This window comes from Myotis lucifugus, unplaced genomic scaffold (assembly GCF_000147115.1).
Source record: "Myotis lucifugus unplaced genomic scaffold, Myoluc2.0 scaffold_2021, whole genome shotgun sequence".
Lineage (NCBI taxonomy): Eukaryota > Metazoa > Chordata > Mammalia > Chiroptera > Vespertilionidae > Myotis > Myotis lucifugus.
In genome coordinates this window covers 15,181-30,807 of record NW_005873069.1, presented here as the reverse complement: position 1 = coordinate 30,807, position 15,627 = coordinate 15,181, and the positions used below count along the sequence as shown (strand labels likewise).

Here is a 15,627-nt window from a genome sequence, read left to right as displayed (position 1 = left end):
GGCCTTTCTCTGCAGGTCTGTGCGGCTGCGATTTCACATGAACATTTACGCCTGCAGAAGAAAATATTTCTAAGATGGGGTTCCTTCCATTCCGATCTGTGTGTCGTTCTAACAGGTGTGCATCGAGTTCCAACACTAGACGGTCGCCCTGGCCGGTGTGGCTCAGTGGGTGGAGCGTAGGCCTGAGGAATAAAAGGTTCCGGGTTCGATTCCGGTCAAGGGCACGCACCTGGGTTGCAAGGCCGATCCCAGGCCCTGGTTGGGGCGTGTGCAGGAGGCAACCCATCGATGTGTCTCTCTCCCATCGATGTTTCTCTCTCTCCGTGTCTCTCCCCCTCCCTTCCACTCTCTCTAAAAATCAACGGAAAAATATCCTCGGGTGAGGATTAGCAAAACAAACAAACACACACACAAAACGCCATTTATGGCCGGACGCTGAGGGTCCTGGGTGCTGGCAGGGCCTGGCTGAGGCCGAGCTGTCCACTGACTGGGGTGATGGCCGAGTAGGAACAGTGCCGTCCACTCACCAGAACACGGAGTCCCGGGCCTTTATTTCTTTTTATTTTTTTAAAAATATATATTTTTATTGATTTCAGAGAGGAAGGGAGAGAAAGATAGAAACATCCATGATGAGAGAGAATCACGGACCGGCTGCCTCCTGCACGCCCCTCACTGGGGATCGAGCCCGCAACCCGGGCCTGTGCCCTGACCGGGAATCGAACCCTGACCTCCTGGTTCCTAGGTCGACGCTCAGCCACTGAGCCACGCCGGCCGGCCCGACGGCAGATTCTGACTCAGTGGTTGTTCGGACCCCTCCGAGCCCAGCAGGCCGGCCTCGGCCGGGTGTCTGTGACCCTGCCCGCAAGGACAGACAGGCCCCCGGTCACCATCAGCCGGGGACACGGTGCGGCTGCGAGATTTCCTCCGTCACCCGCCGCCGGCCGCCCTTTCCAAGCCCGAGAGGGCTCCCGACCCCGCGACAGCCCTGCCGCTGGGAACGTGCTTCGTGCGAAGACGCCGCTGGGCACCCGCCTCACCTGCTGCCCGGTCACCAGGGCGATGCAGCCGTCCTTGCCGTGGACCACCTGCCGGAAGAGGTGGTCCAGGATGAGCAGCTCGCTCCAGCAGTTCTGCAGCAGCTTCATCTGGTCGTCCACCTGCGGAGACAGGAAGGCGGCCCCGTGAGCCACTGCGTGCGGGTTCTCGCGTCATCACCACAAAAAAGAACTATTTTTTTTTTTTTAAAAATGATTGATGTCAGAGCGGGAGCTAGGCCCTTGCCAGTTTGGCTCAGTGGGTAGAGTCGAGGAGTGAAGGGCCCCCCGGGTTCGATTCGGGGTCGAGGGCGTGCACCTCGGTTGCAGGATCGATCCCTGGGCCTGGTCGGGGTTCAATGGGGAGGCAGCTAATCGATGTGTCTCTCTCACATCGATGTTTTTCTCTCTCCCCCTCTCCCTTCCACTCTCTCTCTCTCAAAAAAAAAAAATCAATGGAAAAATATCCTTGGGTGAGGATTAACAAAACAACAAGCCCTGGCCCGTGTGGCTCAGTGGATAGAGCGTTGGCCTGCGGACCGAAGGGTCCCAGGTTCGATTCCGGTCAAGGGCACATGCCTGGGTTGCGGGCTCGGTCCAACGTGCAGGAGGCAGCCAATCCATGATTCCCTCTCATCATTGATGTTTCTATCTTTCTCTTCCTCTCCCTTCTTCTCTGAAATCAATAAAAATATATTTTTAAAAAATCAGACAGCCTTAGCTGGTTTGGCTCAGTGGCTAGAGCGTCGGCCTGTGGACTAAAGGGTTCCGGGTTCGATTCCCGGTCAGGGCACATGCCCGGGTTGCAGGCTCGATCCCCAGTGTGGGGCGTGCGGGAGGCAGCCGATCCATGATTCCCTCTCATCATGGATGTTTCTATCTCTCTCTTCCTCCCGGAAATCAAATAAAAATCATATTTTAAAAAATCAGAGTTCTAAAAGAAACAAACAACAACCACCACAAAAACAGGAAGGGAGAGAGAAACATCCATGATGAGAGAGAATCACGGATCGGCTGCCTCCTGCACGCCCCACACTGGGGAGCGAGCCTGCAGCCCAGGCCTGTGCTCTGACGGGGATCGAACCCCCGACCTCCTGGTTTGGGCTGAATCTGTGTCATTCTTTCACATAAAGCCGCTCACTACGGGAGGTTTTCTCAGACCACGTTCTGCCAGAACCGGCGGGCACTCCGGAGTAGGGGATCATATTCTCTGGACAAAACCTCCTTCGCCCACAGAGAAGTCCTCGAGCTGAGGATTTACGATCAATGAGCTGCTGGGTCAGAGGGAGGCCTCCATTAGCCCATCTCCCCAGCGCTCATCGAGCTCCGAGAGTGAGCCTGTGGGAGCGGCGAGCGCCTGGGCCTGTCCTCCGTGGGCCCCGTCGGAATGACCCCAAATAGCCCGCGGGTCTTACGCATCTCGACGCCAACTCATCGAACCGAGACACCGAGACACCGCCAAGCTGCCCGGCCGGAGGATTTAGACCAGCGGTTCTCAACCTTCTGGCCCTTTCAATACGGTCCCTCGTGTTGTGGGGACCCCCAACCATACAATTATTTTCGTGGCTACTTCATCACTGTCATGTTGCTACTGTGATGAATCGTCATGTAAATATCTGATCTGCAGGATGCATTTTCATTGTTACGAATTGAACATCATTAAAGCATCGTGATGAATCACAAAAACAATATGTAATTATATATGTGTTTTCCGATGGTCTTAGGCGACCCCTGTGAAAGGGTCGTGCGACCGCCAAAGGGGTCGTGACCCACAGGTTGAGAACCGCTGGTTTATAGGCAAGACAGTTCACGGGACGGTCCAGCGACGTTCGGGGATGGGGGCGCCGCCATGGTTTGCTGTCGGTTTAAGAATATGTTTCTGTTGATTTTTGTTTTAGAGAAAGAGAGGACGGAGCCACTGAGCCACACCGGCTGGGGCTGACAATGGTTTTCCTTGGGGAGAGGGGCAGGAGGAGAAAGCCCACCTGGACTCTGGCGTGGACTTCCCGGGTGTTGGTGCCGTCCACCAGTGTTTAGGGGGGCCCCTTGGGAAGGGGGGGCCCATGGTGTGGAACTGCTCCGTCTCCCCAAACCTCTCCCCAGAACTAGCCCTCCCCCCCCGCAACCCCGTGTTATCAGCGGCAATAAAAAGCGAGGGCTGATCTCCAGCCCCGTCGTCCCCGGGAAAAATATTTTATCTCGACGGCGTGGACGGGGGAACGCGCCAGCAAAGGGAACCCACCTGGCATTGTGTGGGGTTGCGGGCCCCCAACCCAAGGGTTTCTCATAAAAAAATGTTGCCCTCGTCAGGACGGGGTGTGGGGGGGCGGCAAGGGGGAGACGAATTGCGGCCAAGTCGCCCCCTCAGTCGCCCCCTCCCTGTCCCTTTCCACCATCCAGCCGCCGATTTGGGGTTCGCGAGTGCTGGGGGCATTGAAAGTGGCCATGGAGCCCGGCCGGCGTGGCTCAGTGGTTGAGCGTTAACCTATGAACCAGGAGGTCAGGGTTCGATTCCCGGTCAGGGCACACGCCCGGGTTGCGGGCTCGATCCCCAGTGGGGCGTGCAGGAGGCAGCCGATCCGTGATTCTCTCTCATCCTGGATGTTCCTCTCTCTCTCTCCCCCTCTCCCTTCCTCTCTGACATCAAAACAAATACATATTTTTTAAAAAATCAGTGGCTATGGGTTTGGTGGTGGTGGTGGAATATTTCCAGGGCGGGGCCAACGTGGGTTGACAGCACTTTGCGTGGGAAATAACTAATAAATAATCCGACAGGAATCCCAGGTACAACTGTAATCCTCCGTCTGCCCCCCCCCCCCTTCTATTAGCTAAACCATGGCCGCTCACGTCTTTACATTTTAAATGATGGGAAATGCGGAGGAAGCATCAGATGAGGATTGCTGAGAGGAGTATTTGAATTACAGATGAGAGTGTGTGTCACTTCAGAGGAGGCAGCTTCGGCATGAACCCCTCAGGACGAAATTCACCGCTTTGAGTTCCAGAAATGCAGGAAGTCCCTTCTCACTCCGGCCAACCCTCCCTCTAGGTAAACCTACAGGTAAACCCGTGAAAGATGCTTCTGTGTCGACGGAAATACCATTTGATGTTGTCGATGGCCGGATACCAAGTGACCCCTAGAAACCTGAGTTCTAAAACAAACCAAAAAAAAAACCTGGTAGAAAAATGGTGACTTTTTCCCCTTTAAATGAAAAAAAAAAAAAATCAATGTTATTTAAAAAACAAAACGAAACAGAATTCCACCATCCCCAACCTTCTAGACTGAAAAGCTCAGAGGCACGTGTACAGCCTGAGTTTCGTTTCTTGGGTCAGAGCCGCCCTCCTAATTTCAGGGGAAAATACACACAAAACCAGCACGCGTTCCAGGCAGCTTGCATACCTTTTAACACCCGATTAATAAACAGAAAAGCTTTGTAGGCGCACGGCCCGTGTTCTGGGGGCGTCTGTCCGAAGGCTGACCACGAATTACGGGCGCTGCCCCCACGCGAATCGCTCACGCAGTCGCCACGGGTGCCGCCGGGACGCGCGGGCGTGGGAATTCTCTCTCCCTCACGCAGCGCGCTGCCGTCACCAGTCTGAGACGTTCTGATGTGAACTCAGGTGATCGCAACACGTTATTAAAACTCCTTCCGAGGAACGGATTGACTTTTCTGTGTATCCGAGACACAGAAAGGACCTCTGTGGGTTGTTTGTTTTTTTTTTCCAGTTGAATTCCTATTTTGGCAGGTCATGGCTATTTTTTATTATATTATTATTTATATATCTATCTATATCTATCTATATCTATCTATCTATCTATCTATCTATCTATTGATTTCAGAGAGGAAGAAAGAGGAAGAGATAGAAACATCAATGAAGAGAGAGAATCATGGATCAGCTGCCTCCTGCACACCCCCCACTGGGGATCGAGCCCACAACCCGGGCATGTGCCCTTGACCGGAATCGAACCCGGGACCCTTCAGTCCGCAGGCCGACGCTCTATCCACTGAGCCACACCGGCCAGGGCGTCACTTGCTGTTTTTTTACAAAGACAAATGGGAAACACATCACGAACTGATACAGAGCATCCTGGTGGGAAACATCTCGCAACAACAACAGAAAAAAAATCCCTGTTTTGTTCTCAGGGGGGCCTTGCCTGCATAGTAAACACGGCCCTCATGTCTCGAATGCAAACACGTCCGTCCTTTACAAAGTGCGTCTCCCGCGCACGCGCCTGCTCTCAGCCTCGGTCCCCGTAGCCAGAGCTTTTCCAAGACCAACGATGACAGACGTCCTCCCACCGACGGGCTTTGGGGGGGCGGGGGCGGCTGGGGGAGCCGTCGCCTGCCTGTCACCCGGGTGCCGTCCCTTCCCCAGGGGGCCCTCTCCGCTCTCCCTGGCATTTAGGCCGAAAGAAAGCTCAGGGACAGAGTCTGTCCACGGAGAAACCAGAAATAAAAGCCACCCGCCACCTGCTGGGAAACGGGGGCCACTCCCTCGGCCACCCCCCTGCCCCCCACACCCACCCCGTGACCTCCAGCTCGTCAAGATTTAATTAAGGGCATAATTAAGTCAGCGGCACGGAACGCTAATGAGCGTGTTTCTGTAATGCGGGTAATTACACGCTCACATACATGAGCCCTTAGCAGGCCGGGGTCTGGGATGACAGAGCGGGGAGCGTGCCTGGCGGGCGGAGGCCGGGCGGCAGGAGACACAGAGCCGACCCAGGTTGAATGAGCTGAGGCCGCCCGTTTACAGGGCCTCACGCTGCCAGCATTTGTTATTCTAATTCTGCAACAATAAGCGGACCCCGTAGGATGGAGACCCTGTTGCTCCCTGGGCTTTGAAGCGTCCCTGCCTCCGGGCGGGCGATCTGTCCGGCTGCCAAGGAGCCAGCCCAGCCCAGCCTTGGGCTGCAGGGGCCCGGCCGGCGGAGGTGGCCCTAGGAGCCTGGACAGATGTGCCGGCCGGGCTCCTCCGCGCTCACAATGAGCCTCTCTGCTGCCAGCAGAGCCTTTGATGGGGGCCCGGCTGTGTGGGGCGGGGACACAGCCCGCACCCCGGGGGAGGGTCAGCCCGCACCCCCGGGGGGAGGGTCGGACGGCTGACGCGAAGTTGGTACCATTTCCAACAGGAAAGCGAGGCATCTGGGCCCCAGGCAGCCAGAGGACGCCAACAACCACAGGGATCCATTCCGCGATCGGGGCCCAGCTGTGCGGGGTGGGGCCCGTCCGGTGCTGGGTGTGTGTGTGTGTGCGCTCTGGTCCCCCCCACAGGGAGCTGGGTGGGTGGGCAGCCTTTGTATCCATCTGTCACTGCGGCCCCTCAGCGCTCCGAACGATGAGTGAGTCTGAGGCTTCAAGAAACATGTGAGCCCGGCCCGGACAGTGTTGCTCAGTGGTGAGCGCCGACCTAGGAACCAGGAGGTCACGGGTCGATTCCCAGTCAGGGCACCTGCCCGGGTTGCGGGCTCCATCCCCAGTGGGGGGCGTGCAGGAGGCAGCCGGTCCGTGATCCTCTCTCGTCACGGATGTTTCTCTCTCCCTCCCCATTCAATTTCAATATTCTTTTAAAGTTTAAGACAAACAAAAGTTCAGTGCCTGTTGGCGGCCATGCAGGTTCAGGCTGGACTTCTCAGGGACCCCAGGGCGTCTGCGCCGAGCCTGGGGCGTGTGTCCGTGTGAAGCATCCGCTGTGGACCGAGCCGCTGGGAGTCACAAGGTCCGCAGACAGGATTCTGACATTTCACGTGGTGGCCCAAGTGGCCGCCAGGCCCCAGAACCGGAGAGAAAGGTCACCTTTCCTTTAGATGGAGTTCAGAGCGACGGTTTCTTCCTTCCGGTTTTACCATAAACTTTACAAACCAGCCCTGCCTCTCGGGAATGAGCAGGTCACGGTTTCGTGGCCGCAGGTCCCGCACCGAGTTCCTGGTTAACGTCAGGCGCCTACGGCGGGCCATCCTAGAGGTGCCAGCGTTTGAGCGGGTTCTACCAGCTCCGCGGGCCTCGCAGGCAGGGGCCCGGGGACCCTGCGGCCTCGATGGCACTCGGCCCGGACGAGGCCGCACGGGGTTAATTCCAGGGGCCGGAGCTGTTAATCCAGCGACCGGTGGGATTCACGTGTAACATGGAGCCACCGGGCGTAGCCTGTGGGAGCATCGCCCGGGGATGCCGGCAAATCCCTCTTCGGTTTCTCTGCAAACGCATCTTTCCCCAACGGACTCTCCTCTCCCCTCACCCCTCCCCGCGCCCACCCCACCCCAAAGCCATTCGTTAAACACTCGGGGGTGGGGGGGGACGCGAGAAGCAGGAAGTCAACACTATCTGGCCCCATCTACCTTCCAGGTCAGCAACGTGTGTGTGTTTTGTTGTTGAAACTACATTTTTGTTGATCTCAGAGGAAGGGAGAGGGAGAGAGAAACATCCACGATGAGAGAGAACCATGGATCGGCCGCCTCCTGCATGCCCCCTACTGGGGATGGAGCCCACAACCCGGGCATGTGCCCCGACCGGGAATTGAACCCTGACCTCCTGGTTCTTAGGTGGACGCTCAACCACTGAGCCACGCCGGCCGGGCCACATAAGCAACGTTTGAAACCCAAGGCCACTGCCACCCTGAGCCCCCATCACCACCCCCTTCACCCCCTTCTTTGGGGCGAGGCTGTCCTTCTCTAGTGCCTCTCACCGTCCCCCCCCTTTGGCTCCGGGTTCAAGAGGAACGGCTGAAATAGCAGCGGCCGCCCCGGCCGGTGTGGCTCATTGGCTAGCGCGTCGGCCTGCGGACCAAACGGTCCCGGGTTCGATTCCGGTCAAGGGCATATCCCTCAGTTGCAGGCTCCTCCCAGCCCCGGGCCCTGGACGAGGCCCGTGCAGGAGGCAACACAACCCATCGCTGTGCTTCTCTCACGTCGATGCTTCTCTCTGTCTCTCCCTCTCTCTGAAAAATCTCTGGAAAAATATCCTCGAGGGAGGATTTAAAAAATAATAATAATACAACAGCCGCCGCCAAGCCCACCTCCACCCCCTCCCGCAGGCAGCCGGGCAGCCCGTCCATTCCTCGCGGCCGGTCAGCCAGCCAGCCGGCCGGCCGGCGGCAAAAGACCGGAGCTCAGCACAATTTTTATGTCCAGGAGCCGGGCCCGCGGCCCGCCGCCCGCCCGCAGCCATTGTGGACGGAGGGTCATCGATCAGCGGGCAGACGCGGGAGCTGGGGAGCGTCGCTCCTCAAATGAAATAATATATCTTTGAAAGCCAATGCCCGTTTCGGGCCCGCGGCCCATACATCACGCCCGCGCGGCTGGCGGAATGGCTCCAGGGCCATTAACCTTCCACCTGTTCCCCTCGTCCTTCAGGATGGGGCCCTGCCCTTGGTTCTCCGCCCCGTCCCCCTGTTCATCTCCCGCCGCGTGGAAATGTAAAGCAGGCGGCCCCGGACATAACTCAGAGGCAATGGACCAGGGGCGGCTGACAAATGCCTGCCCCTGGCACGGTGACTTATGCCGGCAGTTTGTCACCCGGCAGCCAGGTGACCTCGGTGACACGGCGGAGGAGAGCAGCGCCGGGGATCAAAGGCGGATTCGGGGGGCTCTGGGCGGCCGGCCCCCCGGGATGGACAGCGACCAGGACGGGGCCAGTCCGGGGCCTCCTCGTGGACATCCCCGCTGACCGGCTCCGAGGGCCGCCCCGCCGTGGCTCCGGGGCCCTGGGTCCGAGTTTTCGCCTCCTCGGGCTGCGGATGCCGGGATCGGCGACCCCCGTCGGCACTAACGGGGGGACGGAGGCACCGGCAGGATCGGAACGACGCGAGAGGGAGCCCAGGAGTGGCCGGTCCGAGGACCGAGACCGACAGCGCAGGTCGATGCTCTTTCCATTGAGCCACACCGGCCAGGGCTGTTTTGTTTTGTTAATCCTCACCCTCTCCAACCAGGCACGTACCCCAACGAGGGCCCAGGATGGAGCCTGCAACCGAGGTCCATGCCCTCCCTTGCCCGGAATCGAACCCAGGACCCTTGGGTCCGAGGACTGACGCTCTATCCACGTGCTGGGGGCAGGGGGAGGGGGAAGCGGGTGGTTAGGGCTTTCGGGGACTTGGCACCGTTCAGGGAGACGCACGGCCGGGGTGAGCTATGTGTTATGAGCAAAAGGGGGGAAAAAAGTGACAGTCACGCAGAGGATCAAATTGAGATCGTGCGTGGGGAGTGCACAGCTCAGAGCGTCCTCTCCGACGAGGCGAGAACTTAGGGGCAGGCGGGCTCACCTGTGTGTGGCTTCAACACACACACACACACACACACACACACCCCCAAACACACAGGTGGGTGCTGGCAGACACGGCCAGCCTGCGTGTCCGGGCGTGTGACCGGAGTGCCCGCTGGTTGTCTGTGTGACGTAAAGGCCGCCTTTGCCCGGGCAGCCCCGTGCCTCCCAGGATCCTGCGTTGGGTCCAGGACATGAGCAAGGAAGGCCCGTCCGGAACAGCGGTCCCGGGCCCTTCGCTCTCGGATGAGGGGCGTTTCATTTTGGGGTCCTGCCCAAATGAGACACAACCGCCGCCGCCAGCCGTGGTTCAGGGAGGGACAGGTGCAAGCGCACCTTGGCCGACTCACTTCCTGTTCCCAAGCCGGGGGGGAGGGTGGGGGGGAGCCCCGCTCTGCCCGGGACGTCGGCATCCCTGTCCCCCTGTTGTGTACACACAGTGTCTCTTTCCAGTGCACCGGCCTTTGGTTGGCCAACTCGTGTGCTTTCATCCTCCCAGTAAAGTCTACTTTCTAACACGTGGGAATGTTAGGAAACTTAAAGAAATATCGTGAGCCCGGGCGGCGCGGCTCAGTGGTGAGTGTCAACCTGTGAACCAGGAGGTCACGGTTCGATTCCCGGTCGGGGCACGTGCCTGGGTTTCGGGCTCCATCCCCAGCGTGGGGCGTGCAGGAGGCAGCCCATCCATGATTCTCTCTCATCACGGATGTTTCTCTCTCTCTCCTTTCCTCTCTGAAATGAAGCAAAATATATTAAAAAAAACCCCAAAACGCCCATGTGTTTAAAAGAATGCGTGTCCGAACGATGCTGTCAGGCATCTGTGGTTATGAATCCGCATTCAAACACGGGACTAACACGGGTTTTTATAAAATGGGCCCGGGGGTGAGGGCCAGGACGCCTGGACCCCGTGTCAGGTGATCTTCCTGGAAAAATCGGTCTATACCAGGGGTCCTCAAACTTTTTAAACAGGGGGCCAGTGCACTGTCCCTCAGACCGTTGGAGGGCCGGACTATGGTTTAAAAAAAAACCATGAACAAATTCCTATGCACACTGCACGTATCTTATTTTGAAGTAAAAAAACAAAACGGGAACAAATACAATATTTGTATTTGCATGTGGCCCGCGGGCCGTAGTTTGAGGACCCCTGGTCTATACGCGGGCGTCCGGGGACTCGGTAGGTGGGAGGTTTGGGCAGCCTGGCTGTCCCCGGCTTGGCTCGTAGCGAGCGCCTCTCCGGCTTCCCCAGAGACGAGCGTGTCATGGGCCCAGGAGTCCGGGGCCTCACACGGGAAGTGTCAGTGAGCGGTCGCCCCTTTCCTGGAGTCACAGAAATATCAAAGCCAGGACACCCCGTGCCGCCCGCGACCAGCGCATCACCTACTCACACGACCCACAAAATAAAATGAAAAAGATACCCGGGCCCTTCACCAAACCGCCAAGCGGGGCACCTCACCCTTCGCTCTGGCTTCTCCGCTACCACGAAGACCTTTCGTGTTCCCAGCCGACCACGGGCAAGACTCCCTCCTTGAAGAAGCAGAGGCTGGGCCCCCGTCCCCCCCAAACGGAAAAGACAACCGTCCTCCGAGTACCCTACCCTAACGTCCTCTGATGGAAAACAGATAAAAGGTGGGCAGCCTGCAGCCAAAAAAAAAAAAAAAAAAAAGCGAAGCAGCAGCATTCCTGGGCATGAATCACCGCCCGCATTCCTCTCCGTCCGCAAACAATCTCGTCGGGGGAAGTTGCCACACGGTATCGACAGTGACAACAAATGGGATTGTCCGGGGACATCTGTTTCCGACTCCCACGCTGATAGCGGCGGGCGCTTCGGGGAGCGGCCGGCCGGCGCTCACAGGCCGCAGCGGCCAGCGGGCGGGCGGGCGGCCGGGAAGTCACCCACCGGCCGGGTTTATTATGGGAACCGGGGGAACCCGGCCACCGTGCCGGGAAGCCGGTCCCGGGTCTTTGGAGAAGTCCGGACCAGGGTTGTGTGAGCAATTCAGCCTCATGGAAGGCAACAGCAGCAGCAAAAACATAAAAAAATAAGAATAACAGAGGTGTTTCGTCTCTTCTGCCCTGGGAGGAGGACGCCGCTCGCCCGCCCTCCACTGAGGACGGCTCTGTGTGTTCCAGCTGGGACGGCCTGGCCTTACTGGTTCCCATCCATTCGACACCAGCAGAGCTCTGACATCCACGCGTGTCCATTTCTTTCTAAATTCAAACTCCCAGCCTCCCCTCTTCCGCAGCCCCGGCCACTCCCAGACTCCCAGGCCCCGGCCCCAGGGTCCCCCCTCGGCCTGGAGAGATGATGGCAGGGGGCAGGCGGGCGGGGAGGGGAGGTGGCCCAGGACAGGGCCCCGCCGGGCCTCTCGCCTCGGCCCTTGACCCTGGGCTGTCAATCAGGAGCGGGTCAAGGTCACGGGCAGCCTGCTGCCCCCGTGGGCACCTTTCCTGTGTGGGCGACGGTGGGAGCGAGAGGTGCTCACGATGAGCATCCTACTCGGAGGCCCCCGCCCCCCATCACCCGCCCACGCTACGCGGACCTGCGTGTTGCTGGCGCCACGAGGCGTCTTCTCTGATTTTGTGGCTAAAAATGCCATCACTTATATGAATGGAAATGCCGGGTATGGGGGGGGGGGGGTGCAGTCACCGTTGAGTTGCCTGTATATTTTTTTGTTTTTAAGGGAGACGACATGTAGGGGGAGAAAGCAAGTCAGGCATTGGATTCCAGGGTTGTTAAGATTAGGTGCTTTCTTGTTTTTTAAAAAATATTTTTATCGATTTCTAAGAGGAAGGGAGAAGGAGAGAGAGAGAGAAACATCAACGATGGGAGAGAATCATGGATCGGCCGCCTCCCGCACGCTCCCCACTGGGGATCGAGCCCGCAACCCGGGCGTGTGCCCTGATGGGGAATCGAACCTGGGACCCTTCAGTCCGCAGGCCGATGCTCTATCCACTGAGCCACACCGGGCAGGGCTGTTTTGTTTTGTTAACCCTCACCCTCCCCAACCAGGCAGGCACCCCAACCAGGGCCCGGGATCAGGCCTGCAACCGAGGTCCATGCCCTCCCTTGCCCGGAATCGAACCCGGGGCCCTTGGGTCCGCGGGCTGACGCTCTGTCCACTGAGCCAGACCGGCTAGGGCTGTATTTTTTTATTTTTAAACGTTTCTAAAGGACCCGGGGACCCGGCGGCTAGCGTATTGTTTGCCTTGTCCGACACCGCGCGCAGGAGGCACTCGGAAATGCCGTGAATAAATCACGAAATGAAATAATCACAGAGCTGTCGGCCCAAACGGGGGAGAGAATAAAACTCCAGCGGGGAGAGATCAATCCCAGCCCCGACGGGGCCCGGAGCGTGACCTCTTTTACCAGAATTCACAGGTGGCGGGTGAAGAGAAGTCCTTGATGTTTTTAAAAAGGCGATCTTCCCACGGAACGTCACAGCTTCCCAATCTCCTATCCTGAAAAGTCACCCCCGCAAACATGACTGTTTTTTAAAAATAACGACCACCTTTCCTACTCATGGGAAAATAGACCCGGATTTGGGGGAGCTATTATTTTTTTCCCCTCCACCTGATTCTGCTCCACGCTGGTTAAAAACACAACCACGCAAAAGTACTTGAGATGACGTTCCTCCGACTTTATAACTACGGGTTGACAACCCCTCCTCACACGATCGCACTCCTAATTGTTATTAAAAAAAAGAAAAGAAAAAAAATGAATACAGGGACCGTCGGAAATCTGAGGCCGTGTGACAGTCACGCAGCCGGACCGGACCCTTCTGCTGTAAAAATGAGAGAGAACAGAAGCCTGTCCCGTGTTCCGCAGGACGACAGCGCAGACAGGGTCCCACACGGATGTGCGCCCATGTTGCGTGGTTACAAAACCAGTGATTAACATGCAGTTCCTTTTCGAGGTGAAGTGACCCATCAGCTGTTCAAGTGTGTCTACAGCAGCGGTTCTCAACCTGTGGGTCGCGACCCCTCTGGCGGTCGAACGACCCTTTCACAGGGGTCGCCTAAGACCATCCTGCAGATCAGATATTTACATGACGATTCACAACAGTAGCAACATGACAGTGATGAAGTAGCCACGAAAATAATGTTATGGTTGGGTCACCACATGAGGAGCTGTATTGAAAGGGCCAGAAGGTTGAGAACCGCTGCTCTACAGTTTTGGGGGGGCCCCCTCTGTTGCCCATCTGCTGTGCCGTCGACTCACTTTTACTAGGTCCCTGGCTCCTCGTGCGATGAGCGAGCACTGGCATCGCCACCCCTTGTTTAATCCGAGGCCTCTTTCCAGACCGAGTTGACTCCAGCCCTGGCTGGTGTGGCCCAGTGGATAGAGCGTGGCCCGGGGACTGAAGGGTCTCTAGTTCGACTCCCCGTCCGGGCACATGATGGGGTTGCGGGCTCGATCTCCAATAGGGGGCGTGCAGGAGGCCGCTGATCCATCATTCTCTCTCATCATTGATGTTTCTCTCTCTCTCTCCCTATCTCTTCCTCTCTGAGATCAATACAAAAATATAGTAAGAAAAGAAAAAAAAAGACGGAGTTGATTCCAATGGCATAGATCTCCCTGGTCCCGTACCCCCTCCTTGGACCGAGGAGCTCTGCCCTGGTTCTTATGTGGGTGTCGTCTCTACGATACATTCTTCGTTCATTGTAACGATGCGTGCTGCCCCCCAACAGGAATTTTTATTTATTCTGTATCCCTTCTGCTTAGCAGTGTGGGGTGGGGGGGGGGGAGAAGGGGGCTCCCCGTTCCTCGCACACCGCACCCCTCCGTCAGTAAAGCGGGTGCAGGCGTCTCTCCGAGGCTCGGCCCCGCGTCGTGAGCTCCCTGGCAGCCCAGGCGAAAAGGGGGCCCGGCCGGTGGCGGTCCGGGGCCGTGCACTCGGCCCCACACCCCCTTCTGCCTCCGGCCGCCTTCGCTGATCCTTTGCCAGTGCAACCTGCTCACAACCAAATAAGCTCACAGAAGCGCCGGCAATCAGGGCCGCCTTCCGGGAGGAAGTGCAGATAAAACCCCTCCTCACACCTCCTGCCCCCGCCCAGGGGAAGCAGGGCCTGCCCGTGTGACCAACATGCCAGGAAAGGCATTTCCTCGGCAAAGACCCAGCGCATGGCCGCGTCCTCGCCAAGGCCCATTAACCCCCGAAGCCCTGAGCTTGCGGGAAACGGTTTCCTACCCGGCCAGCGGCGAGCGCGGCTCCGGGGGGCGCTTCCCCTTCTATTTCTGGATCCTTCTTTTGTTCCCTGAGCTAAGAATAGCGCCGGGCCTGGGGGGGGGGGGGTTATTTATAGACACCCCCCTCCCCCCCATGACTCTGCCAACACGTTAGTCATTTAGAGTTCCTGTGTGTTTTTTTGTCGCCTTACCTTTTTGGTCATGAAAAAGCGTTCCCCTCAGAATTTATTTAGTAACAAATTACCCATAAATAGCATTTCTTTTAATATATGAAGAAAAGCCTATATTTAGACCCCATAACATATCTGATTCCCATTTCCCATGAACTAAGAACAGATTTCAATGGGGGGGGGCGGATAGGGGCAGGGGGGGGTATATAACTGTGTGGGTTTTTTTTTGTTTTGTTTTGAATTTTTTCCCCTAAATGTTACATGAGACACTATCTGACCTTTAGCTGTTCTGCTGAAAAGAGCCTCATTTCTGGGGCAGGGCTTGGTATCCTCCAACCGCTCAGATTTATTTTGTCTTTTGATCCGGAAGCAAAATCGCCAGTAGAGCCAACCCAGGAGGAACGAATCAACGGACGCCCAGTTAAAAAGACACCGGATTGCTATAGGATCTGGTCAGAACACGTAGCATTTAAACACGACTCCTCGCCCTGGCTGGTGTGGCTCCGCGGATAGAGCGTCGGCCTGCGGACTGCAGGGTCCCGGGTTCGATTCCCAGTCAGGGCACAGGCCCGGGTTGTGGGCTCGATCCCCAGTTGGGGACGTGCAGGAGGCAGCCGATCCGTGATTCTCTCTCATCATGGATGTTTCTATCTCTCTCTCCCTCTCCCTTCCTCTCTGACATCAATAAAAAGCAAAAACAACAAAAAACGACTCCTCCCCCCAACCTCTCACCAGATTGCTGGCTGGAATACACACGGACCCACCTAGGAGTTCCCTTGGAAACCAATGGGTTTCCCGATATAAGGAGCTTCCCAAACCCCAAAGACCAATTTGGCTGCATGTCCTTTTGCTTTTCCTGGACCTCGATTTCCCGATCAGTGAGGGGCCCCCCCCCCCCCTAAGCATTTCCTCGGGAAGACAGTCCTACCCACGGAAAACCAGTTTCTTCCCGCCTCTAAGCCTGACACACGGGTGTGCACACC

General features: G+C 57.4%; 1 protein-coding gene and 1 non-coding gene across 2 annotated transcripts in view; one reads left to right on the top strand and one right to left on the bottom strand.

Annotated features, from left to right (window-relative positions):
• Positions 1-1,037: 1,037 nt before the first annotated feature.
• NR5A2 (nuclear receptor subfamily 5 group A member 2) overlaps positions 1,038-15,627 on the bottom strand; it is a gene marked incomplete at its 3' end in the record, with an annotated part of 28,663 nt that continues 14,073 nt past the window's right edge. The window contains exon 4 of the mRNA XM_023748880.1: positions 1,038-1,157. Coding sequence (XP_023604648.1) covers positions 1,038-1,157 — 120 coding nt within the window. The remainder of the gene's footprint in view (positions 1,158-15,627) is intronic.
• TRNAR-GCG lies at positions 1,536-1,608 on the top strand. The gene has a single exon. It is a non-coding gene; the product is annotated as a tRNA-Arg (tRNA).